Raw genomic sequence first — 25,202 nt, forward strand, 5'->3', positions numbered from 1 at the left:
TTCATGTTGGTCCAGTTTCTGATGCTTACGGAGAGCTACAAAAACTGTACTTTGTAATGGATGTGATTTAAAATATAGCTAAGTACAATACTTAATTAAAAATGTAATTAAGTAAAAGTACAATTATTGACTTTACAAAATACTCAAAAAAGTACACAAAAAAGCTACTCAGTTACAGTAACGTGAGTGAATGCAATCAAAAAACTTCCACCCTTGCCTATTACAGTGTCGAGTACAGTAATAATAACCCCAAGGGACCAGAAGGAGCAGCAAGGATCAGATGTAAATGACCCCCCCCTCCCTCCCTCCCTTCCTCCTCCTCCTCCTCATCCCTTCTTCTCCTCCCTCCTCCTCCTCCCTCCACAGAGAAAGCAACAGGTCTAAATCCTCTGCTTGCTTCAACGTTTTGACTGTTGATAAAACAGTCCTGTGAAAAACTTGTTGCTAAAATTAAGCAATTTCCATTCATGCATTGTTTATAAAGTTATAGAAATTGGAGCGATGATATTTCGGACAGCAGTAGAGCATGCTAAGAAGCATCCCGGCGTAAGTAATCAATATTTCTGCTGATTATTTTCCTACTTTCCTTTCTTTCACAGCTTTGACAAAGTGGCAACAACCTGTTTTTCTGATTGGAAAATGTTTTATATGTCGCTTAAGTTGGAATAGAAACGGCAAAAGAACAATTTAGACTGATTCAGACTAATTGAGTTCTCCGGTTCACTTTATTGAATTTTGCGATGAAAATAGTGACATAATGCCTTTAAATCACTGATCAGCAACTTTAATGTAACATTTGGAAGGGCGGCCCGTGGCAGAATCAGCATTTGGACAGCTCCAGTGTGCTGTATAGCAACCTAACGGAAAAATACTAGAATATTCCTATAATATTCCTAAAGGGATTTAAAGTGAGTCTGCGGTATTCTATAGTGAGTTTACAGTAACCTCAGTTTATCCCTTATGCTATCACTATAATATTACTAGGGACTAAAAGTATCTGAGGCATTCTATAGTGAATTTATGATATTTCTATCTCTTATGGTATCACTATAATATAAACTAAAACCCTATAGGGACTAAAAGTAAGTATTTTATAGTGAGTTAATAGTAACCTCAGTTTATGGTATTTCTATATATCCTATATCAATATAGTATTCCTATAGGAACTTATACTGCCTTAGAAACAGCAGTAACCACTTTTTTAAATTTTCAAACTGTTTTAAACTGCATACTACCTTTTAAAGGTCATATCTAATGGTCAGATTTCATATCAGCATAAATTAAACCCAGAAATACTATTAAAGGATGCACAATTCACCTCTGTAACAGCAATACTTTTGTCAGGACAGAAGATGAACTTTTAAGTAATTTTTCTCAGTTTGGTGGTATTTCTATTTCTTATAATATTCCAATAGGGACTGACATTGCTGTGATTTTTGTATAGTATCATTCTAAAATGTATTATAGGTTTATTGTAGTTCTTTTTCGAAAGGGAACTTGACTAACCTTGGTTGGGAACATAATGAATTTAGTACCAATATCACACTTAATTCATAATATAACAGACAAACTTGATGATTGCCCTTATGTAGAGTACTGATGAATGAATTGGTCCCAGTTGGCGAGCTGATAGGAAGTCTAATTTAGTCTCATCTAATCTTATTTTCCCTCTAATTCAGTTAGTTAGTTTGCTCCAGTAACTCATTTGAAATCAAGCCAAACTAACGTGTCAGAGTCTTAAGACTGTAAAAAAAAAACCTCATGACCTTTACACCCTCCGAATCTAAAACGACAAAATCTAAGCATTTAAGAAACAAGTGCCTGGATTGAAATTCATATATATATATAAAAAAAAAGTGAGTTTAAGGGATTATTTCTGTGTTTTCAACAAGCCTCCCAGGAGAGAGAGAGAGAGAGAGAGAGAGAGAACTGCAGGAGGGAATCCCTATGAGACTCTACCAGCCGCCTTGATCTGGTCTATCATCCTGACAGTCAGACAGACAGAGGGAGAGAGAGAGAGAGAGAGACAGACAGGCAGTGAGGCAGGCAGGCAGGCAGAGAGAGAGAAAGAGAGAGAGAGAGAGAGAGGAGCTGCAGGGAGGGAATCCTTATGATTCCCTGCCTGCTTGATCTAGTGCTGACAGAGAGAGAGAGAGAAAGAGAGAGAGAGAGAGAGAGAGAGAGAGAGAGAGATTCTGTTTGAGAGAGAGGCAGACAGGCAGAGAGAGAGAGAGAGACAGACAGATAGATAGAGAATCAGTCAGACAGGCAGAGAGAGAGACAGGGCGACAGATAGAGAGTCAGACAGGCGGATAGAGAGTCAGGCAGATAGACAGACAGATAGAGTCAGACTGACAGATAGAGAATCAGACAGACAGGCAGATAGAGAGACAGGGCGACAGATAGAGAGTCAGACAGGCGGATAGAGAATCAGACAGACAGGCAGACAGTCAGTCAGAGAGTTAGACAGGCAGATAGACAGAGAGACAGACAGATAGATAGAGAATCAGTCAGGCAGAGAGAGAGACAGGGCGACAGATAGAGAGTCAGACAGGCGGATAGAGAGTCAGGCAGATAGACAGACATAGAGTCAGACTGACAGATAGAGAATCAGACAGACAGGCAGATAGAGAATCAGTCAGACAGGCAGACAGTCAGTCAGAGAGTTAGACAGGCAGGTAGACAGAGAGACAGACAGAGAGAGAATAGATGATCGTTCCGTCCTGCTGCTCTAAATCTTCAACTGTAATTTCACCTGACAGAACAGACTGTTCTGCTAATTGACATTTACACCCGTCTATTACAGATCAATGGCCTATTCTGTCTCTCTCACACAACACACACACACACACACACACACACACACACACATACACCGAAAGACACACACAAACACACACACACGCACACACACAAACACCAAAAGACACACACAAACACACACACACACATGCACACAACGTGTCTATGTGTCAGCAAGTTCATTGGGATGATGGAGGATGACGCAGCAGAACCAGGCCAGTGGCTAATCCCCAGAGTGCACTGTTACAGTAATCTGTACAGTACAGTACAGTACAGTCCACTACAGTACAGTACAGTCCACTACAGTACAGTACAGTCCACTACAGTCCACTACAGTCCACTACAGTACAGTACACTACAGTCCAGTATAGTACAGTAATCCAGGAAGAATCAAACAGTTGGCTTGTAGTTGGCTTATAATACAATACAACAGAAAACAACTTTATTTATCCAACATGGAGCAGTTTAAAAGACAACAATCATGAAAAATAAACAGAGAATACACATTACATGACAAAAAAAGAGATGAATGGTTAACAGTCGGACTAATTGCCTCGTACAGCACAGTCTTTGTTGGCTTTTCTTTATTATGCTGTCTGTGTTTCCTGTGAGCTTGTCATCATCATGGTATTAATAAATATGGATAATGTCCGCCGAAAGATAAACTTGGGAGTATCTTGGCATATTGAGTCCAGTTTATTTATGGTGTTTTGTAATAAAACTCACTGGCTTTACTTGAATTAGCATGTGGGTGGATATGGACAAGGATGAAAAACAGGGTTGGACTTGTGTGGTTGGTCAAAAGTAATACACAGACACATTAATTTGACATCACATTAACATTAATTATTAGATTAAACATGTTTCATAATGGACCTCGATTAAATAGTAGTTTCAAATAACTCCTTGCTGTTTGTAGTACAAGATGTTTGGGGTTTGTTAAATTGGACAAAACAATAAGTGTCACAAAGTTTAGATCAACAAAGGAAAACATCTGAGAGTCAGTTTAGTGTATTTATCTGTAACTGACTTCTTACTTGAAATTTACCAACATTGTCCTGATGCAGTAAGCTATGGAAGCCCATTCCCGCCACTCACTAAAATAAAAAACAACTAAATTGTGAGTTTTTTTCTCAGAATTCTGACTTATCTCAGAATTCTGACTTTATTTCTCAGAATTCTGACTTTATATCTCATAATTCTGACTTTTTATCTCATAATTCTGACTTTATTTCTCAGAATTCTGACTTTATTTCTTCCACTTCTGACTTTATTTCTCAGAATTCTGACTTTATATCTCGGAATTCGGAAAAAAAGTCAGAATTGTGAGATATAAAGTCAGAATTCTGAGAAAAAAAATCAGAATTCTGAGAAAAAAAAGTCAGAATTGTGAGATATAAAGTCAGAATTCTGAGAAAAAAAATCAGAATTCTGAGAAAAAAAAGTCAGAATTGTGAGATATAAAGTCAGAATTCCAAGATATAAAGTCAGAATTAAGAGATATAAAGTCAGAATTGGGAGAAAAAAAGTCAGAATTGTGAGATATAAAGTCAGAATTGAGTCATTTTTTATTTTATTGAGTGGCAGGAATGGGCTTCCATAGTAAACGTTTCCCATCTACCACTCCAAGCAGGTTAAAACAGATGTCACAAACAAATGCTCCTTGCTGTGGTGTTTCTGCACTGCACCTGTCAATCAAACAGTGTGGGCGGGACTGTGACGTCTTTTTCCTTGGATTTTCTGTTGATTCAGTTTGAGTTTCTGTAGGCGGCGCTCTCTTCTTTGTCTGTTCTGCCATGGTGGCTATCACTGCTCATGCTAACTACCCAGTTCCTCTTATTTCAAACAAACAGCTGTTGCTGCTGCTGGGAACATGAAACGCTTCACTTCCTGTGTGACGGAGGATCTTTCCCAGCACCACTCAACACACAGTTTAGAACAGCAAATGAAAAAGAAAAGCTTTCATGAATTGGCTATAGATTGAATCAATATTGTGTTATATCAATCGGTGATAGGGAGCCGCAAAATGGACTTTTATGTGAAAATGTCACCGATTATTACTTAATTTCATAGGAATTCATGACGTTTTTGTCATTTTATCTCCTTCGATTTAACCATATTGTTGATAGTTTCCAGAGGGGAAGCAGGTTTACCAATAAGCAGGTATTGTGTGTCAGAGTTGAAGAAGTTGGTGGAATTCTCTCCTCAGTCAGAAATACTGTGCTTGCTGTTGTTTAATTCAAGAGTGTGCTTTGGCATTAGCATATTCAGTGAGGCAGTCAGCTATCATAATGTCAGGCACAGGACTCACAGGGTTTAAACTGACTGAGGCTCCTGCTAAGAGGAGTACGACTGCAGGAGAGGAGCCAGTGACAAACGCACCCTCAGTTTGTAAAATAAACCCTCACCTATCAGAATATCGGCCCAGCAGGAATGTAGTTTCACTCCGAGGCAGACAAAGCTCCTTTTTTACATCCAGTATACCATGATTTGCTCAGTTTTAACAAGTGGGCATGTGGGGCCGTTTTCCCTCATCTTTTTATTAAAGTTATTCCCACAGGTTGGATGCATTTCATGTTTTCCTTCATATTGTTCTGCAGCAGGTCCTGCCTGCTTCACCATAGCACTAAATAAGTTTATCTTTGCAGTGTGTTTCAGGGTGTTTCCATGTTTATCACTCTCTCTCCGAAAACCTGGAACAATTCTCGTTATGTTTTTAAACAATAGATCGTCTCATGCCCAGCCATGCTGGAGGATGTGTGACTGTCAATACATGGCTGTAGCTGTCAGTCACAGCTGTGAGCCGGTCTATTCCTGCTGCTCCTTAATCAGTCAAGCAAATGTCACATGAGGAGATGTGTTGCTTCTGACAGCTGTTACTTATCCATGAACAATGTCTGCATATATATTCACTTGTGTGCTGGAAAATACAATGCCTATAGCTTCAAATCAAATTTAATGAGTATATTTATGTCTTTATATGGTCATGTCAAGTTGGGTTTCAATCAGCCATGTCAGTCACACTCACAAGGAGAAGTGTTGCGTCAGAGCCATAGAGGCAATACTGTCATTTAAATGTTAAATACCAATGTGAATTATAGTGTTACCAATACAAATACACTGTTAAATCATTGAATTAGATGACTTATGCACATTTGGGTAACAATCAAATAAGACATAAAGAGCAACAGATTTGTGTCTTAATTAACTGATTCTCTCTCTCTCTCTCTCTCTCTCTCTCTCTCTCTCTCTCTCTCTCTCTCTCTCTCTCCTGCAGCTCATCCCCCAGTTCTTCTTCATCTGTTTGGGGATGGGCGGGGCGAGTCTGTACCTGATCCGGCTGGCTAGAGGACCGCACGTCACGTAAGGCTGCACACTCTTCTTTCCCCCCCAGGCTGCTATCTCAATGTGACACCTGATCCAATAATGCACAATCACCTGATGCTGCCATGGAATAACCTGACTGACATGGAAGTAAAAGTCAAGTAAAACTCACTGTTGAATAGTTTTGAAGTTCATGGCCATCTAGAGCTCTTTACTGACAAAATAGCAACATTATAGAGGATGTAATCATCTATATTTTCTAAATATGGAGCAGTGAGCATCAGGTAACATAATGGATATATAGTATTTTGGAATGAAAGGCAAATCAGCTAGTTAGTTAAGACATGTCATGCACAAAATGACAAGCTGTCCAGTGATTTTAACTTGTTTCCAGACCTATCAAGCTTATTTCATGATATTTTTAGTCAAATTATCTCACTGCACTGGCAGATAATCTTGCTGGTTTCAATCAATTTCACTTGATAGATGAAAAAAGACTTCATCATAAAACAATGAAGAAAATCCTAAAACAAGAAACTTTTTCCAAGACAATTTCACCTTTACCAAGTAAATGTCCTGAAACAAGTTACTAATCAAAATTATCAGCAAGTGCAGTAAGAAGATTTCACTAAAAAAACTCCTAAAATAAGCTTGATAAGTCTGGATACAAGATAAAATAACTTAACAAGTCTGTCAGGTTTTGCAGTGTATCTAGTTCTGTTTTCACATTGTTTTCTGAGGGACAATTAGGCCGCAACTGACAAGCTGTACCAGTGGAGGATGGATGCCACCCAGCAGGACAGATGCAGGATGGATCATTACTTGTATTTGGATTGTATAAAAACGCTGTGGCTCTTTCATAGCCCACTGTTAGCAAGGCCAAAGAAAACAAGGGAATGCTGGATTTTAGACTAATTAAACTCATCCTTCCTCTCATCCTAATAGGCTGTGATTTCATTCTGAAATGCAAATTTGTTAAAAAAATTAACAAGGTGTGTGGTGGGCCGATTAATTGTTTTTTTCACTATAGTTAACAAGAGGGATATTTTTTCATGATTTGTACTAACAACAGGGATGCCATTCCCCTTCATCTCCCTCTCAAACCGCCTCTGGCTTGGATTTCCTCCCCCTGCTGCTACCCAAACTGTTGACTTGCACTAATGATCCACTAATAATGGCAGGCGCTTTTAACAAGAACTCACAGGATGTTGTATTTTCTGGTAAAAGTACTTCATCATTTGATTGCAACAGCAACTGTTTACATGCTTGCTGAAACTATTAGAGAGGGAGTCCTGGTGGAGGCACAGAGGGCTGAAGGCGCCCTACTGTGTGAATCTGACTCTCAACTTTTGTTTGCCTTTGCTTGATTTGACTTAATGCATGAAGAGAAGACTTGACTTGACTTGACTTGACTTGGGTTCTGGTGACTTGGGACTTGACTTGGGACTTGACTTTGATGACTGGAAAAGGTTTCTAAAGTCTTGACAAAAGATCTTGTGTTTGTGTAAATGACTTAGATTGAAAATGATGAGATTTACTCCACCAGACAACTGAATTTAAATTCTGTTTCCTGAATTTGTATGGAATGATTGAATTTTATGAAGTTTTTATCCTATTAAAACCATATTGCATTGAAAAGTCCTAGATATTAAGATGTTAAATTGATACTGGACTCCTGATTTGTTCTGATTTGACTTGATGTTCTAGATTTAGACTTGAGACTTGACTTGAGACTTGTGAGTCAAAAGACTTGAGGCACAGGTCTCGAGCAAATTTGTATTTTTATTGTATATTATCTGACAAAGCAGGAAAGGTCACTTTTGACTAGTGCCACTACAGTGACTGTTTGGAAATTAGGGCTTAGGTTGTGTAATTTAGATCTCCAAAGACACTAATGCTATGCCCACCATTTGTGTGTGTGTGTGTGTGTGTGTGTGTGTGTGTGTGTGTGTGTGTGTGTGTTTAGCTGGAACAAGACCAACAACCCAGAGCCCTGGAATAACCTTGACCCCACCTACCAGTACAAGGTACTGTAACACACACACTCACACACACACACACACACACACACACACACACACACACACACGCACTACACACATGCTAACAGTAGAAGGTACAGTAAAGCAGTAAATACTCTTAACAATAGCCGTACACATACAGTTCAGTCAATAAGCTGCAAAGAATATTCACATTGCAAGATATCAGTATTGATTTATACAAGAAGCAAACTGCAAATTCTAACTTCAATTTGATATCTGATATGTAAATCTGTACTCTATTTACATGTGGAATTGGATGCAAAGATGATTTGATTAACCTATTATCATTACTTGATTGACTTACAATCATTATCATTTCTTTTTAAAGACTATTAGCTTTACCCACAATGACTTTGGCCTAGTTTTGAATTTAATCTTCTTCTTCTACTTTTCTACTTTTCTTCTCCCCAGTTTGTGGCGATCACCACAGACTACAAAAACCTGAAGAAGGAAGGTCCAGACTTCTGAACGTCCTGCTGCCACCGCTCACACACCACAGTGGAATTATCCATGAGTGCTGGTCTAGGGTCAGATTTACCTTTCTACTGGGGAAAGGCAAAATGCATTCCTAGATCAGCGACTTGAATGATGTGAATGTATGTAAAGCTGTAGCCTGTAGTGTTCCTGTGCCTCAAAGCAGCTGGTGACAGGTCAATGTGTATGGGATTGGAGATGATTGCATATGCATATTGAAAAAGTTAAATATGTATTTCTAAATGTCACACTTTTTGGTTGCTGTACTGTTGCTCCTGCATCAAGAGGAGTTGTTTGGATCATACTTACTACGTACTTATTACATACATGTGCAGGACAGATGCAGGATGGGAGGGGCTTAAGACCTAAACTTTCCTTGCATATCTCATTCATATATTATGGACAGAGAAGTCAGTAAAATAATTTGATGACATTTTACTTGCTGTTTGTTAAGGTTTCGTCTCAATGTCTCAAAATGATATTTAGGTTAAAAATTTGATTGAAATGCTCATAATTTCTTCTTCTGCAGTCGAAAAGCTTGTCGTTTCTTGTGTTTTGTGCATGTCTGAAGCGTTAACCATACTGACTTTTGAATTCTGTCAAATCGGCACACTGCACAGCATTGATGGCCAATGAATGATAATGAGCGTGCATGTTTTTCTTCATAACTAACACATAATTGTAAGTTTAGCAGCCACTAAATTCGACAATGATTGTGTGAGTTATGAAAAAGGCGGAGATGCATAAACTGGGCCAAACTCTCTTTTCGAACTAATAAACTGTCTGCTTCATGTACATGGATGAGAGTGGTTTCTACCAATCTACTCCTCACACACACACACACACACACACACACACACACACACACACACACACACACCCTCTAACATCTGTGTGGACGTGTGTCAGATACAGATCTTTTTCCACAGCCAGTGAAAAAAAATATCCGATCATTATTCCCCACTATGGCTGAATGGATCCATCTGTCACCAATACAGCTGTCACTTTGCAGCATGGGTGGTGTTTTTAGGACCAGATACAGTCGAAATGTGTTTGTGTGTACGTGTGTCTGCATGTGTGTGCATCCATACAGTTGTGTGTGTGTGTGTGTGTGTGTGTGTGCATACGTGTTTGTGTGCATGCAGCCCTCTGTCTTTGATCATTGAGGACAGGTCCTGCCTGGATGCCAAACAGTCATGGCGTTGACACATGACAGCAGAGCACACTGTGTACCACCAGAGTACACACACACACACACACACACACACACACACACACACACAGCATCAGTCCACATCTCTCAACCATCCAGACACATATGTATTGTTGAGGAAGAAATGGAAAAGTACCGATACGAAACACACAAGATGTTATTTTGGTGCTCATAAACATGTTAACAGTTTAAGCTTCTTAATCTTATAATGATGATAATGGTGAAGCAGACTTAGTATTCCTGAGTTTAGGCACCAACACAAGGTGTTAAATATATCTAAATATACACAAAATATCAGGTGAATCCAGGTCAAAACGATGATTTCTTATTGATTCACATATCACATCCACGTCTGTCATTAAAGGGAGATGCAGATGAAGAGAGGGAAACAGGTTAAAGATCTTTTTTTTTTTAAGCTTGGAGACTGTTGAGTCATGGTGTGAACAAAGCTGGGTGCAATATTAGCAAAGCATCATTTAGTGCAGTTTGTATTCAGGGGATGAAGGGGGACGGAGCCGCCTCTTTTTAGCCTCACTGAGTCCAGACAAAGTTAGTGGAAACACAAACTGAGCTCCAGTGACAGCCAGCATCAGAAGACAGAGGCAGCTTGTGCAATGCTACTGAACTTAGTTGAACTTGTATTTGTTGTTCTGTGTGCATGATGTAAACAGCTTGGTCCCTTTTTGATCCCACCCTTATTTCTGCATATTTATTAATGCTTTCCCGTTCTCTATGTGTACATTTCAAGGAACTTGTGAGGGAAATAATAGCTTTTCCAGCTACCATGCCTCTTGTTAAAAACGAACTCCCACTGTTCACATCACATAGTAAAGTGTGTGAAGACACCACACTGTGTATTTCACTGACATTTGACAGGTAAGCACAAACTGTGCAGTGCAAACACCTACTGGTCCAAACAGGAAGAAAATACCCACTGTCAGGTTTGTCAGACAGATGCAGATACCTTCATGCTCACACACTTTACTATTACTGTATACTGTATTACTGTGTATTACTATATAATACATGTTTACTATATACTGTACTCATGCACCTGCTTAATTTAGGTGCCATGGTTTTGCATTAGACCTTTATTACTTGTTACTTACTTTCTTACTTACATATTTACTTACTTTCTTTGTTGCATACCTACTTAATTATTCTCTTTTTTACTCATTCTCTTACTTAGTACTATCTCTTTCTTTCTTTCTTTCTTCCTTTTTCTTTCTCTCTTTCTTTCATACTTAGCTTATTTTCTTTCATACTTAGATTATTTTCTTTGCCTACATTCTTTCTTTTTCTTTCTTTCTTTCATTCTTTTTTATCTTTCTTACTTATTAGCTTATTTTCTTTGCTTACATTCCTTCTTTCTTTCTCTGTTTTTTTCATACTAGCTTTTTTCTTTGCTTCCTTACTCCTCTACTTTTGAAGCTACAACAAGCTCCTATCTTTACAGGATCTCTGTGGCTGTGTAATACACTGAAGATGGCATGGTAGCTTTGCTGAGCCTTGCATCCTCAAAAGAAACCTCTTCTTCTGCTCTCTGCGCTGTGAGCCGACATTCATCTCAGTGTCTCATTGTATTTTCCTCCCTGGCAAAACAGAGATGGAATGAAGAAAGAAGAAAGAATAGCAGAGATCAAAAAATGATCGTGCTTTTGAACACAACGGGGATTGTTGTGGGAAACCGCAAAAAAGAGAGGGTTAGTGACCGTGAATGATGAGGGATCAAATGATTTCCCAGAAGGATTTTTAAAGGCCTCAAAATTCACACACACACACACACACACACACACACGCACACACACACACACACACACACACACACACACACATACACACACACACTGCGTCAAAGGAGTTGTCAGGTCGTGAGAAACAGACTCAGAGATGCAACCGAGGAGAAGTTATTTGTTTTTCCGATGCAGTGAGTGTGTGTCTGTGTATATGTGTCCGTGTATGTGTGTGTGTGTGTGTGTGTGTGTGTGTGTGTTTGTGTGTGCTTTCTGACGACAGAGTTGATAGCTTTCCTGACCTTTGAACTCTGTTTCAGCTGGCCTGTCTTTATGGAAGGAACACATTTCTCAAACAGAAAGACACAAACATACAGTCAAATGTAACATACACATGTACATAGAACAAGAATAACACACACACACACACACACATTTTACACAAACAAAGTAAGCACTTAAGGGTCTCTAAATGAAACAAAGGTCCATTCAGCTCTTCAATTAAATTCTAAGCATTGTAATCGGCAGCAGCAGCTTTTCATGTTGCAAAGCTCTTTCAACGCTGCTTCATAAAGGAGTTTTTTGGTCTCAGAGGAGTTTTTTTTCTGATAGACTTATAAATAAATAAATCTAAATAAAATAGCAACAGAGTTTAAAGCAGGCCGACTCTTTTATCTGGTTGGGAGTCAGACCTGAGTGCAGCAATTTGAGAAACAGAGGGAGAGGAAGCGTCTCAAACAAAATAAATACATAGAAATGCACGTTCTGAAGGTTTTGTGGGGACAGTGAAGGACGTCTTCGCTGTTACTCTAGGTATATAATGTTCCCATATCCTCATGTATATAATGAACTGTCCATGATTATCAGCATTATGTAACATAGCAGAAAGAGGCCATGAATAGAGCATCACAAAAAATACAAAACGAAAAATGTGACAGCGCTCTCACTCACCTCATCCTCCTGAATATCTTTGTTGTCATGTTTGTGTATAGCAGAGAAATCTCTACTCTCCCAAGGACAAGGACAGTCATTTTATTAGCTAACATGAGGCTTTGCTCAAAGAAAAGAAAATCCAACCCCTTAGCAGAAAAACTGGCTCGGACTCAAGGCCACGCAACATTTTGTTCACATGGGAGAGAAGGCCAGCTGTCCATTACAGTTAAAAACAAGAAGCTGGAGATATAAGGTTTCTGCAGGACACTGAAAATATATTAAAGTGTTCACTACTTTATAAATGGCTACGATTTCCCTTTTCCTTTTAAATGGTGATAGAGAAGCTCTGGCTCTGCAGCATCTTCCTTTCAGATTGCTGTGATCGTGTGCAGATCAGCTGGACTGTTTTCTTTTTCTGGACAGATTCCCTGAAGTTCACAGTGAGAGGAAATGACTAGAGGAAATGCCAGTAGCTTAACACTGCTTTATGTTTATGAACTCAGATCAGTCCCTTCCCTCCTTCTGCTGTACTGTAAACATCATCATCTGCCTCTGTGTGACGTGCACATGCTGTACACAAACAGGTATTTATTTATAGGACAGTGAGACCAATGCAAGTTACAATAAATGGCTTAAAAGAGTATATTAGATCATAAAACATACAAAACATACAGACAAACTTATAAACAGTGACAATCAGTTTTTTTTATTTATTGTGATGGTCTATTTATAACATACAATCTTCATAAATGTTGGATGATAACATATCAAATCATAACACGAATCAAAGTGTAGAGGGTAACAATTCATTTTGCAAGAAAAAGCTTTAAAAAAAAACCTTTTGGTTAATGGTTTAGTGAGTGTAACTGAATGTGTGTTTTGAGTTTCCACTCTAAGTTTCCCAGAGCCTGCCGGGGACAAAGCCTGACATCAAGGGCCCTGCAGATGACTTAGGGATAAAAAAAAAATAAAAAAAAGCCACATAACTGAAACACTTTGGGTCCTTCTTGGCTTGAGGCATGAGACAATTGTCCTGTTAGGAAAGTGAAAATGTAGACGACTCAGTGTAGCAACTGGTGATGTAATAACTGCTGGATAATGTAGTCAGCTTACTAGTCAGAATGTCATAAGAAGTCCCTCTGAATGGGTTGAAAACCTGGTAATGGAATAAATTGCAGGATGGTGTAATAACATCACATTATTACATTAACCGGTGATTATTACTTCATAAGGAGTGTGACATATTTTTAACTGATGATTGTATGATAATACTGACTAATAATGTAATCTCTTGTAAGAGTAAGAACAATGAAATAGCTCAAGTTATTATATTGTTAATCAAAATGATTACACCATCAGTTAAAAAAATGTTACAGACCTTATAATGTAATTGTCTGTTAATGTAATGATGTGATGTTACTATATTATGTTGCATTACACAGATATATTTTTAATCCATTTAAGGCAAAACATCTATATTACATTTTGACAAGTTTTTACATTGTCCTGCAGTTATTACTCATCAGTTGCTACATGTTGTTCACAGATTCTCCATCTGTGTTGAAGTCAGTCAGTCAGGAAACAAGGGAGGGAGCGGTTTAACAGAATAGGACGTGGCCACAGAACTGGAATAGATAGAACAGGCTTTCCTGCTGCATCAAATCAACATTCATGAACGATGGGAATGGTTCATTTAAAATGGATGTTTGGTCATTTATGTTTGACAAGGTTGCTGTGGAAATGATCACTGCTGCTGTACAGAGTGCTCAGGTTTCACTGAATGCTCCAGCAGCAACTGACATGAACTTGACAACATTCTGAAACAATGCTCGTTTCCATGGCAACATTATAAAAATTCTATGGCGGCCATTTCAGGTGTTCCAAAGGATGTTACCATGATACGCTTGGAAATTCCCATTCTATCTGTCCTAATTCTGTAATAAACGTGGCGGTGTCAGTGGTCGGTGAATCCGGGCATGGGGAAGGGCCTGGCGAACAGCTCCACCCGCTGGCGCAGGTCTGCGATGCGAGACGCTGTCTCTGAGTCCTGCAGCAGGAAGGACTTGAAGCTGGCCAGGTTGCCTGCAGGAAACAGAGGGAGCAAAGCAGCATGGTTAGGGGTTTGATTTCTAAATCTGCCTTGGTAAGGCATTCTTCCATGTTGTTAAAATCTGGCTTTCATACTGTGAATCTCTCCTGAGGGGGGCTGTTGCATATACTCAACTCTGTTTAATTACCGCAAGTAAAATAATGAATGCGTTATCATATTTGTAAAAAGAACAATGACATTTAGCAAAAAAACTATGACTTTTGAATTGTTACAAATATATAACAGATTTGTACAACAGATCAGTGAATGTGACTGATGTTTGGGAATAAAAGGTTCCAGGTGTCAAGATCTTAGTCACTCCTTTTTATACTGTAATTTCCAAACATTTCACGTTTCGTTTCAAGTTTGTACCTGTAAAAGCATGAGCTTCTAAAGAACTGACAAAAATGAATGATTTTGCCTTTGATGCACATCTACTTTTATCATTTTACAATACATTATCAATGGTTCATCTTGGCACTGAGTAAGACAGTGAATCCTAACCTCCACACTTATTCTATAAGTCACACTGGATAAGAGTGTCAGCTATAGCAACGCTGGATGTTTCCACAAAACACAAAAAAAATGTCTCTTTTCTCACCAGTCTTCTTCTTCACATCCAGTGCGATGTGGATCCCTTCATCAATAAACTCCACAACCTTCTCAAAGTGGGCCTCCTTGAACTGTCTGGAAGTCAGAGCTGGAGCTCCTGTAAACAAATAGAAACACAGAAGAAAGAAAGATGAGAACATTTTTTTTAAAAAGTGACGAAATGAGGCCAATCAATGTCATTAAACATAAGAAAGAGGCTGAGAGTGTTATGAAATAGAGGTTTGCGTGCATGAGAGAGACATAGTGAGACTCAGGCTGGTTGACTGACGGGCGGACTGACACAGACAGACAAATATACAGACAGACAGAGGAAAGGGAGCTACATCATAGACACTGACAGAGAGAGAGAGAGAGAGAGAGAGAGAGAGAGAGGGAGAGAGAGAGAGAGAGAGAGAGAAGAAAGGCACCAGTATCATACAGACAGGCAGTCAGGCAGATTGACTGGCTGACAGATTTCACCCATGCTTCCTTCCTTCCTTCCTTCCGTCCTTCCTTCCTTCCTTCTTGAAGTTCCTGACTAAAAATCATCCATTTACCAACGCACAGGATCTGTAAATTCACTAAGCTGAATACCGAGCCTGAGTCCTCCGGGCGTCAGGGCGCTCTTGTCCCCGGGACAGGTGTTCTTGTTGGCGGTGATGGACACCAGCTCCAGCACCCGCTCGGCCCGAGCCCCGTCCATCCCGCGGGGTCGAAGGTCAACCAAGATCAGGTGGTTGTCTGTTCCGCCTGGGAGGAGAGAGAGGGATTTGGTGTTTGTGTTGCGTTGGCAATTCAGTTCAGTTCAGTTCAATTCAGTTCAGTTCAGTTCAGTTCAGTTCAGTTCAGTTCAGTTCAGTTTAGTTCAATTCAATTAAATTCAGTTCAGTTCAGTTCAATTCAATTCAGTTCAGTTCAGTTCAGTTCAGTTCAGTTCAGTTCAGTTCAGTTTAGTTCAATTCAATTAAATTCAGTTCAGTTCAGTTCAATTCAGTTCAGTTCAATTCAGTTCAGTTCAGTTCAGTTCAGTTCAGTTCAGTTCAGTTCAGTTCAGTTTAGTTCAATTCAATTAAATTCAGTTCAGTTCAGTTCAATTCAGTTCAGTTCAGTTCAGTTCAGTTCAGTTCAGTTCAATTCAACTCAGCCCAGCCCAGACCAGCTCAGCTCAACTCAACTCAATTCAACTTAACTCATCGCAACTCAGTTCAGTTCAATTCAATTCAATTCAGTTCATTTCATTTCAACTCAGTTCAGTTCAATTACTGTAAATTCAGCTCAACTCAACTCAACTCAACTCAGTTCAGTTCAGTTAAATTCAGTTCAGCTCAGTTATTTATTAAATTCAATTAAATTCAATTAATTCAATTAATTCAATTACTTCAATTCAACTCAGTTCAGTTTAGTTCAATTCTGTTCTAGTTGTTGGTGAAAGCAGTGGGAAATTTGTTGCTGTTAACAAGGGATAAGTGGGAGATAAATTGCTATTCCCCTTCACTTTCCATTATAATCTTGAAGAAACAACATTGTGCTATGATTTACGTTAACAAGTAACGTCAGCATCACACTTTCATTCCTCTTCACATTGTCCCCTGAGTGGAGTGAGTGGAAGACATATTTACAGAAAGAGTTTTCTGTTGCTTGTGGATTTGTTGTGTCTTTTGCTTTATTTTGCATTTTGTTCCATAAATGTAGGATGACAAATGTTGACAGTTCAGTAGATAAAATACTGCTGGTTCCACTTGTGTCAGTTTAGACAGGACTGCTACACCTGAGACACTCATAGACTACAACAGGGATGGGATCAAGTATACAAAAAGCACAAAAAAAGAGAAGGAAAATTGTAATTTCACATTAGAAATGAGTTACAGCTGTGTGTCTGACGAGTAGAGATTTAGCTAAAGCCTAAACAAAAGCGTGTCCTTGTTACACAAAACACTCTAACTCTGCAATTAATTTTGTACCTGACACCAGGGTGTAGCCTTTTTTCAGCAGGGCATCAGCCATAGCCTTGGCATTCAGCAGCACTTGAGCAATGTACTGTTTGAACATGGGGGTGGAAGCCTGCAGAGACAGAAACAATGCTGTGTGAGAGAGAATCAGCAAGAGAGAGAGAGAAAGAGAGAGAGAGAGAGAGAGAGAGAGAGAGAGAGAGAGAGAGAGAGAGAGAGAGAAAGAACCAAATCAAGGACAGGGAAGGAGGGAGAGAGACGTCAACACGCAGGACGCTCCGCAAGAGGCACATCAGAGCTTGAGTTTTTTTTCACATTCCCAAGGCATTTTCTCTGATAAAACCAACGTCCTGTTTTCAGGCTCTGCTGTAGAGATAATAGTAATAAATACAATAAATGAAATAGATATGTGAACCTGTTTGAGGGCTACAGCCACCCCAGCAATGGCGTGGTTGTGAGGTCCTCCCTGCAGCGACGGGAACACGGCGAAGTTGACCCTGTCCTGGAGGTCATAGGTCACCTCCCGACCTTTCTTATCCACAGATCGCACCCCCTTCCGGTAGAAGATCAGACCGGCCCTGCAACACAGGTGACAGATGTGTTAGAAAGTCATATAGACTTACACTTTTAGAATTTCACAATGGGCAGTAAACAGTATTTTATCACATGGTGTCATAGTTTAACACACCATACCATACCATACAATACAATATCATGCCATACTATACCATACCATACCATACCATACCATACCATACAATACAATATCATGCCATACTATACCATACCATACCATACCATACCATACCATACAATACAATATCATGCCATTCCACACGATTTTGTTTTCTATCTTATCACATCAGCTCATGTCACGTCATGTCACGCCATGTCACCTCATATCATGTCACCTGATATCAGGTCACATCATGTCAGGTCAAGTCACGTCACGTCACGTCACGTCACGTCACGTCACGTCACGTCACGTCACGTCACGTCACGTCACGTCACGTCACGTCACGTCACGTCACGTCACGTCACGTCACGTCACGTCACGTCACGTCACGTCACGTCACGTCACGTCATGTCACGTCATGTCACGTCACGTCACGCATTGCATCACATCGCATCGCATCGTATCTTGTATTCGCATGTTACACTTATGTGTATACCTGCATAATATGACAAGTTTGACTTTTACATAATGTAACACATAGAACCAAATCAACGCTTAATCAGATTTAATGTTGAAAGCGTATTCTTGATCAATTTTTTAGCATACACTGGACACAAAAATACAGCTATTTCAATCCCCCAGAGCTGTCCACCATCATTATTGGTCTATAACAAAAAAAAAAAAAAATCCCACAAAACATTCAGTCCCTCACCTGGCTCCACGCAAAGACTTGTGTGTGGTGGTGGTGACCAGGTCGGCGTGCTGGAACGGAGAGGGAACGGCTCCTGCTGCCACCAGGCCGCTGATATGAGCCATGTCTGCCAGGAGGAAGGCATTCAGCTCCACACACAGCTGAAACACAGACAGTTGAAAACAATAAACATCTCTATCCCCAAAATAAACACCAGAATAGAATAATGTTTTAAATCACTTCTTAAAACACACTTTTATAGACTGGCTTTTATGTAATGCTATGGGTTTTTCTTTTACTTTCTTTACTTTCTACTTACTTTCTTTTTTACTTTTAATCTTCTGTTGTTTCTTAGGTTTTTTTAATCTCATTTCATTTTACATATTTATTTATTCTTCTTTTAACCTATTTTCTCTTGTTTGTGTTTCCTATTTTTCATCTCCCCTATGTATTTTGCTATTCTTGCTTTTATGCCTGTCCTGTGAAACACTTTGTAAACTCTGCTTTTAGATAAGTGCTATATAAATAAAGTTTGTATACCGTATAATAGACTTAATTCACCCCATAAGCAGTACCTTCTTCATGCGAGGGTAGTCGAGGAGGCGGGCGTAGGCGCTGGTTCCAGCTATGATGAGTTTGGGTCTGAAGAGACGGGCCGTTTTCTCCAGCTGCTCATAATCTATCAGACCCGTCTTTGGCTGCGAGACGATCCAGGGGGACAGAGATGGAGGGAAGATTCACAAACGGTGACAGTCAAAACCCCCCCAAAAAAACGAAAGGCCCAGAAACTAAAATGGAAATCATAGGATTCATTAAAAAATCAGCCTGATGAAGGTTTGGGCCACAGGAAGAAGGAAGTTAATGTCTGAGCCCTAATGGAATAAAAGCTTTTTAACTTTACGATCCACTTGAGTGCTTTGGACTTCATGATTTTTTAAATACTCCCTTCCCTTCCCTTCCCTTTCCTTCCCTTCCCTTCCCTTTCCTTTCCTTTCCTTGATTTTTTGAATACACCCTTTCATTTCCTTTCCTTTCCTTTCCTTGATTTTTTGAATACTCCCTTCCCTTCCCTTTCTGTGCCTTTCCTTTCCTTTCTTTTCCTTTCCTTTCCTTTCCTTTCCTTGATTTTTTGAATACTCCCTTCCCTTCCCTTTCCTTTCCTTTCCTTTCCTTTCCTTTCCTTTCCTTTCCTTTCCTTCCCTTCCCAGAGAGCACCAGTGGAGGTAACACAAAATAACCAAGAACCACAGGCTTCCTTTGACCAATGACAAGCTTAGTTTGAACCTTTATCTTCATTTCCTGAACAAAATCACTCACATTCAGTTTGTAGGGCATCGATTCAAAGTAGATGGAGGTGGCCGAGATTCTCTTGGTATCCGTCATGTAGCCGTGGGTTAGACTGAAATATAGAGGAGTAAAAAAAAAAGTAAATATACGTATATAACTTATATATATATAACTTATTATAATAGAGTCAGGAAGCTCAGCAGGCTCAGCACATTCAATGTACTTGCAACACTGTGAGTTTATTTCCACTCCTTCTTTCTCATCCATCTCACTTAATAATAATCAGGTAAGCAGTCAAAAAGCAGTTAAAAATAAGTTAAAAAGTGAAAAAGCAGTCATAATTATATTTATTGCCTTCAACTGATGGCTTTTTGGTCTTCTCTTAACCACGTTTAACCAAGTTATGACATTATCCAGCAGTTATTACATCACCAGTTGCTACAACACCACAACAAACACGATCTGGAGTTCAGCGTCTCTGGTTTAAAGAGATAGTGAAACATCCACTCACTGTCCTCCATCGGGCAGATCCAGGCCCATGATGCGGTCGTGAGGCTGCAGGACAGAGGTGTAGGCTGCGAAGTTAGCGGGGGACCCGGAGTACGGCTGGACGTTGACGCCCCACAGGTCCGGGTTCAGACCGAAGGCAGCGAGCGCTCGCTTCTGACACAGCAGCTCGATCTGGTCCACGACCTCCGCACCGCCATAATACCTGGGAAGGGACAAGACAAGAGACACCTGTGAACTTCTAATGGGAATTATCTGAAATGTCAAAAAGGAACTGATGTATCACTGTCAGGTGAAAACCATGTTTTAAATTAAATTTAAAGAGTAGCCAAACCCCAAACCCAAATCCGTGTAAAGCCTGACATCTAATGGTGAAAAGCAGGGTACTGAACTGGCCATCTGCTATTGGCTGGTCTTTGGTGCCATCTTTGGTGCACCATCACCTGGCACCAAAGATCAGCCAATGGCAGATGGCCAGGCTTCACACAGATTTGGGTTGGGGTTTAGTTACTCTTTAAGGATTAAATGGTTCCCTGTGTTTTTTAACCTTTACTTTACTGAACACATTTGCTTTTTTCTAGCTATGTCATGCTACACATTCACACAGTTTAACATTTCCACCTTGGAGCTTCCCTGTGCATCCACGGTGGTTAAGTACCTTGCGCAGCAGATCAGCAGTGGTTGTAAAGGAAGAGGAGAATGTTACTCATTTACTTCCCCGACCCACCCATACTGTCCCAGCCGGTCTGGGGATTCGAACTGGTGACCTTCCAGTCACAAGCCCATTTCTCTAAACTTTAGAAAATAGATTTTATTAGATTTTATGACCCTTGGGCTTGTGAAAACCTTTCAAAGTTTTGTAATCATTGCCTCAATCACTTATCAGGCATTGTAAATTTACAAAAGTGTGTGGATATCAGTCTAAGAAATAAGGCTGGCTTTCATAATTCCTGATAAGTCGTCATTTGGAGTTTTGTGTTTTTTTGTCAGAAAAAAACATGTCAGCTCTTACTGGAGTTGTAGTTGATCATAATTAATTATAAGAAGAGACATGCAGTAGATACAATTTATCCTCCGAAATGGCCTTGGTCTCTTGATCCTGTGGATTTCACAATTATACTGAGATCACTAAATGTTCTCTCAGCCTCTGCTGGCTCCTTTTTCAGTATCAGCTATTCCCAAATGTTAATTTGTGGTTAATAAGATGTTCAATTAACTTTCTTAGATCATAGGAATAGCATACAGGACATAATGCACATATGTGTATTTTTTTGTGTGTTTTTTTTGCATTTATGTTTGTTTTATTTGACAACACTTTACAACTTTATACTGAGAAAAGTTCTACACACATAGTTTATTTTGCTAACTTTGTATTGTGCATCAGTCTAGCACATTAACATCATCACATTAAATGCTGCTGGTATCTTTCGGGCGCCCCCCCAGCCATAACCTTAGCACCTAACACAACCACTAATGCACATTATCCAAAAAGACAGTGACAGTTTCCTCTACAGTCTCACTGGTTCTGGACAGCGTCTCATCATTAGCCGTCTGGGTTACCTTTGTCCTGGGTATCCTTCAGAGTACTTGTTGTTCAGACAGGAGCCCTGGGCCTCCAGAGCCGCACGGCTGCAGAAGTTCTGACACGACAAACAAGCACAGTGTCAAGATCCAGAGCCATATGCATTTTTTATAATGTTATATATTCAGAACGCTGTCACCATCCAAATATAACCTGTTTTCACTCAGAGAAGGTTGAACACCCCTGCTCTTTTTCAGCAAGCCCGGCTAACCACAGTCTAAACCTGAGTGATATTAAATCGCAGGATCTAGCAGTGTAATTACAAGCTTTTCTATCACAAAACACTATCACAAAAACACTTAGAGCCACTTAAGCTGCCTAATGTCCCAACATAATCACCATGATATATTAAACATAACCAATTTGGCTAATTAGGTCATTAATAAAGATAATTAATGCATTAATTAGCAAATATTTCTATGTCAACACACTTGTCTTCACATAACATATGTATTATATTAATATGAACTCCACATCTTAAGGCCTTAAGGAGGTATTGTAGTTTCAAGAAAATCATTTTTTCCTCATTAATATGTAAATTTATGCAGCAAGGTGCTCCAAAATCTAATCAGATCATCTGCTGTATAGGGGGAACCTGTGGTGTAAGTATGAAGTTTTTATTATGAATTGTTCTTGTGTTAGACAGACAGACAGACAGACAGACAGACAGACGACAGGCAGGCAGACAGACAGACAGACAGGCAGACAGACAGACAGACAGACAGACAGACGACAGGCAGGCAGACAGACAGACAGACAGACAGACAGACAGACAGACAGACAGACAGGCAGACAGGCAGACAGACAGGCAGGCAGGCAGACAGACAGACAGACAGACAGACAGACAGACAGGCAGACAGACAGACAGACAGACAGGCAGACAGACAGACAGACAAACAAAATTCAGGTAAGGTAAGGTAATTGGTCAAATCTATTAAAATTTAAAACTCTTACATAAATCATGATGAAAACAATCTTCCAAAAAGCTTGTCACAACCTTTCCTGGAGAGATAGTTCATAACTTTAACATTACATTCAATAGAAAAAAGAGTAAAAAAAAACAAACAAAAAAAACTGTTATACTATAAAGCTATTAGAAGAACTATAGTCAAACTAAGGGGTGAACATAGAGGAATCTCTGATACTGAGCCCCATGGGATTCAAGTCAAGTCTCCCAAACACACTGGAGAGTCAGAGGGGGAGATGAAACTGCAGAGAGGGAAATGAATGTAAATGAACCCTTCTCTCTCTCTCTCTCTCTCTCTCTCTCTCTCTCTCTCTCTCTCTCTCTCTCTCTCTCTGTCTTTTTATCCCACTATTACTTCTGCTTATCTTCCCCCCCTCTCTCTCTCAACTCTCTCTCTCTCTCTGTCATTCCTTTCCCTTGTCTATTCTGGTTTTCTTTTTTTCCCCTCACTCCCCCACTTATCTCTGCCTCTCTCTCTCTCTCTCTCTCTCTCTCTCTCTCTCTCACTCTCTCTGTCCTCTTCAACCTCCCCCTCTGTCTTGTGTTATTATCCTAAAGCTGCCAGCGTTCAGGAATCCCTCAATCATTCCAGTGGGATTTAAACTGTTCTCCCATGTGGCACAAAAAACTCTCTCTCTCTCTCTCTCTCTCTCTCTCTCTCTCTGCTATGATATTTCAAAACATTATACCCTCTACTCCCGCCCCCTACAATTGCCCCTCCTCCTCCTGCTCCACTGTCTCAACTTAAAAAGAAGAGATCAATGGCGGAAATCAATGAGGGAATCTAATGGGATCATTTTGACTGTGTTTCCTGAAGAAAAAAAAAAAGGGAGGGGGGCTGGTGGGGTGTGTGTGTGTGTGTGTGTGTGTGTGTCTCCGTCGGGAGCCGGCCTGCAGCAGCAACTGACTGACAGCACATGCACAAGTAGGTGAAAATCTTTCAGATGTTATCGTGACTGATAGTGCTGTGGGTTCGTAATTGTTGGAGAATAAAAGAATGAAAGCGCCCCTTCATCTCCCACAGCTTCCACTTAAATGAAATCAGTGACTTGTGAGGGAAGATGCAGCAGAAATCTCGGGGAATTCTCTGAAGAAAACTGTTAAATCCGAGAAACCGAGACGCTCTGGTGATTCGCTGCTATTTTGACGAAGCACTTTAGTTTGTGTTTTCCTGCTTGCTGTCTCAACATCATCCTTCTCTCTTTACATGCTGAGTCCAAGCACAAAGTGACTGAATGCTGAATGTTTATTGGGAGAGTGATTTGTTTAGACTGCTGACTGTCACATATCTTGCAGTGACTTTTTGGTTGAAATGGTTTTCTGGCACGACTTTGCCCCATTTACAAAGAGCTTACTGCCTTTCAAGGTGCTCATATTTGAGCTATAAAGGCGCTAGAAGATAAGAAATAGTGAAAAATTACAAAGTTCAGGAAATGTATTTGAGGTTTGCGTACAAACACAAATCTTCCTCTGTGCCACATTTTATAGACGTTGAACACCTCCCACTATTTAAATTGCCTTCTGAGTTTCACTTTAAAAGTTTTCCCAGAAGTAATCCTCTAATTCAAAGTTCAGATTTTTTTTTAGGTAACGTAACAGAATACAGTTACATTTTTTCTGTACTGAGTCAATGTAATGTTGTTACAAGTATTATTTTACTACCGAACCCTTACTGTGTTACTACCACATATCTGAGATTACACATAGTGTATATTATCAATACTGAATATCAAAAAAAAAAAATGCTAAAGGTTCCTTTCAGGTGGTATTTGATGCGTAACATTTACCTACATTATGATTGAATGTATTTGATTTGTTTAACTGTCTTTTATTTGATTCATAATGTTTGATTTATAATGTTTAGCGAGTCGAGACAAACTCTCTTAGTGGAATTTCTGCCTGTTTCCTTACAGCTGGGTGACATTCAAATTCCAGCTCCAGGAATTTAATTGGAATTTATTATGCATTTTCAGTTCAATTCATGAATGGCCCCAACCCTGATCAATATATCTCTGTGTCAAAACCACAAAAGATATACTTGATGAATAAAGTGATTTCAATTCTGATTCTGGTTCTCTCTCCCTGTCACTCTCCATCAATCATATGCTCTCTCTCTCTCTCTCTCTCTCTCCCTCTCTCTCTCCCTCTCCTCACCTCTGATGCGATGAGCTCCAGCCCCCGGCACTGCCTGTCCTTCTCCTGCTGCAGGAGGCTCCACATCTCCGGGTCGTCCTGGGCCAGGCTGTCCTGTCCCGTCCAGCCCCCGGCGCTGCTGAGGCCTCTCCTGGACGCCTCCGGCGTGATCTGCCCCTCTCGGCCCACACATCCTGGAGCCCTGAGGA

The 25,202-nt window shown here is 39.9% G+C and overlaps 2 protein-coding genes across 2 annotated transcripts; one reads left to right on the forward strand and one right to left on the reverse strand.

Annotated features, from left to right (window-relative positions):
* Positions 1-370: 370 nt before the first annotated feature.
* On the forward strand, positions 371-9,437 carry ndufa4l2a (NDUFA4 mitochondrial complex associated like 2a). Its single transcript, XM_071923667.2, has 4 exons — positions 371-546; positions 6,080-6,165; positions 8,093-8,153; positions 8,580-9,437. The coding sequence occupies exons 1-4, from the start codon at positions 502-504 to the stop codon at positions 8,634-8,636; spliced, it is 249 nt and encodes an 82-aa protein (XP_071779768.1). The 5' UTR covers positions 371-501; the 3' UTR covers positions 8,637-9,437.
* Positions 9,438-13,216: 3,779 nt separating this feature from the next.
* On the reverse strand, positions 13,217-20,435 carry LOC139930446 (serine hydroxymethyltransferase, mitochondrial-like). The gene is made up of 9 exons (XM_071923648.2): positions 20,316-20,435; positions 19,835-19,916; positions 19,093-19,215; positions 18,539-18,678; positions 17,566-17,728; positions 17,163-17,262; positions 15,796-15,951; positions 15,212-15,319; positions 13,217-14,603 (listed from the first exon to the last, which is right to left on the reverse strand). The coding sequence occupies exons 1-9, from the start codon at positions 20,342-20,344 to the stop codon at positions 14,476-14,478; spliced, it is 1,029 nt and encodes a 342-aa protein (XP_071779749.2). The 5' UTR covers positions 20,345-20,435; the 3' UTR covers positions 13,217-14,475.
* Positions 20,436-25,202: the final 4,767 nt, after the last annotated feature.

Source organism: Centroberyx gerrardi, chromosome 14, assembly GCF_048128805.1.
Source record: "Centroberyx gerrardi isolate f3 chromosome 14, fCenGer3.hap1.cur.20231027, whole genome shotgun sequence".
Classification (NCBI taxonomy): domain Eukaryota; kingdom Metazoa; phylum Chordata; class Actinopteri; order Beryciformes; family Berycidae; genus Centroberyx; species Centroberyx gerrardi.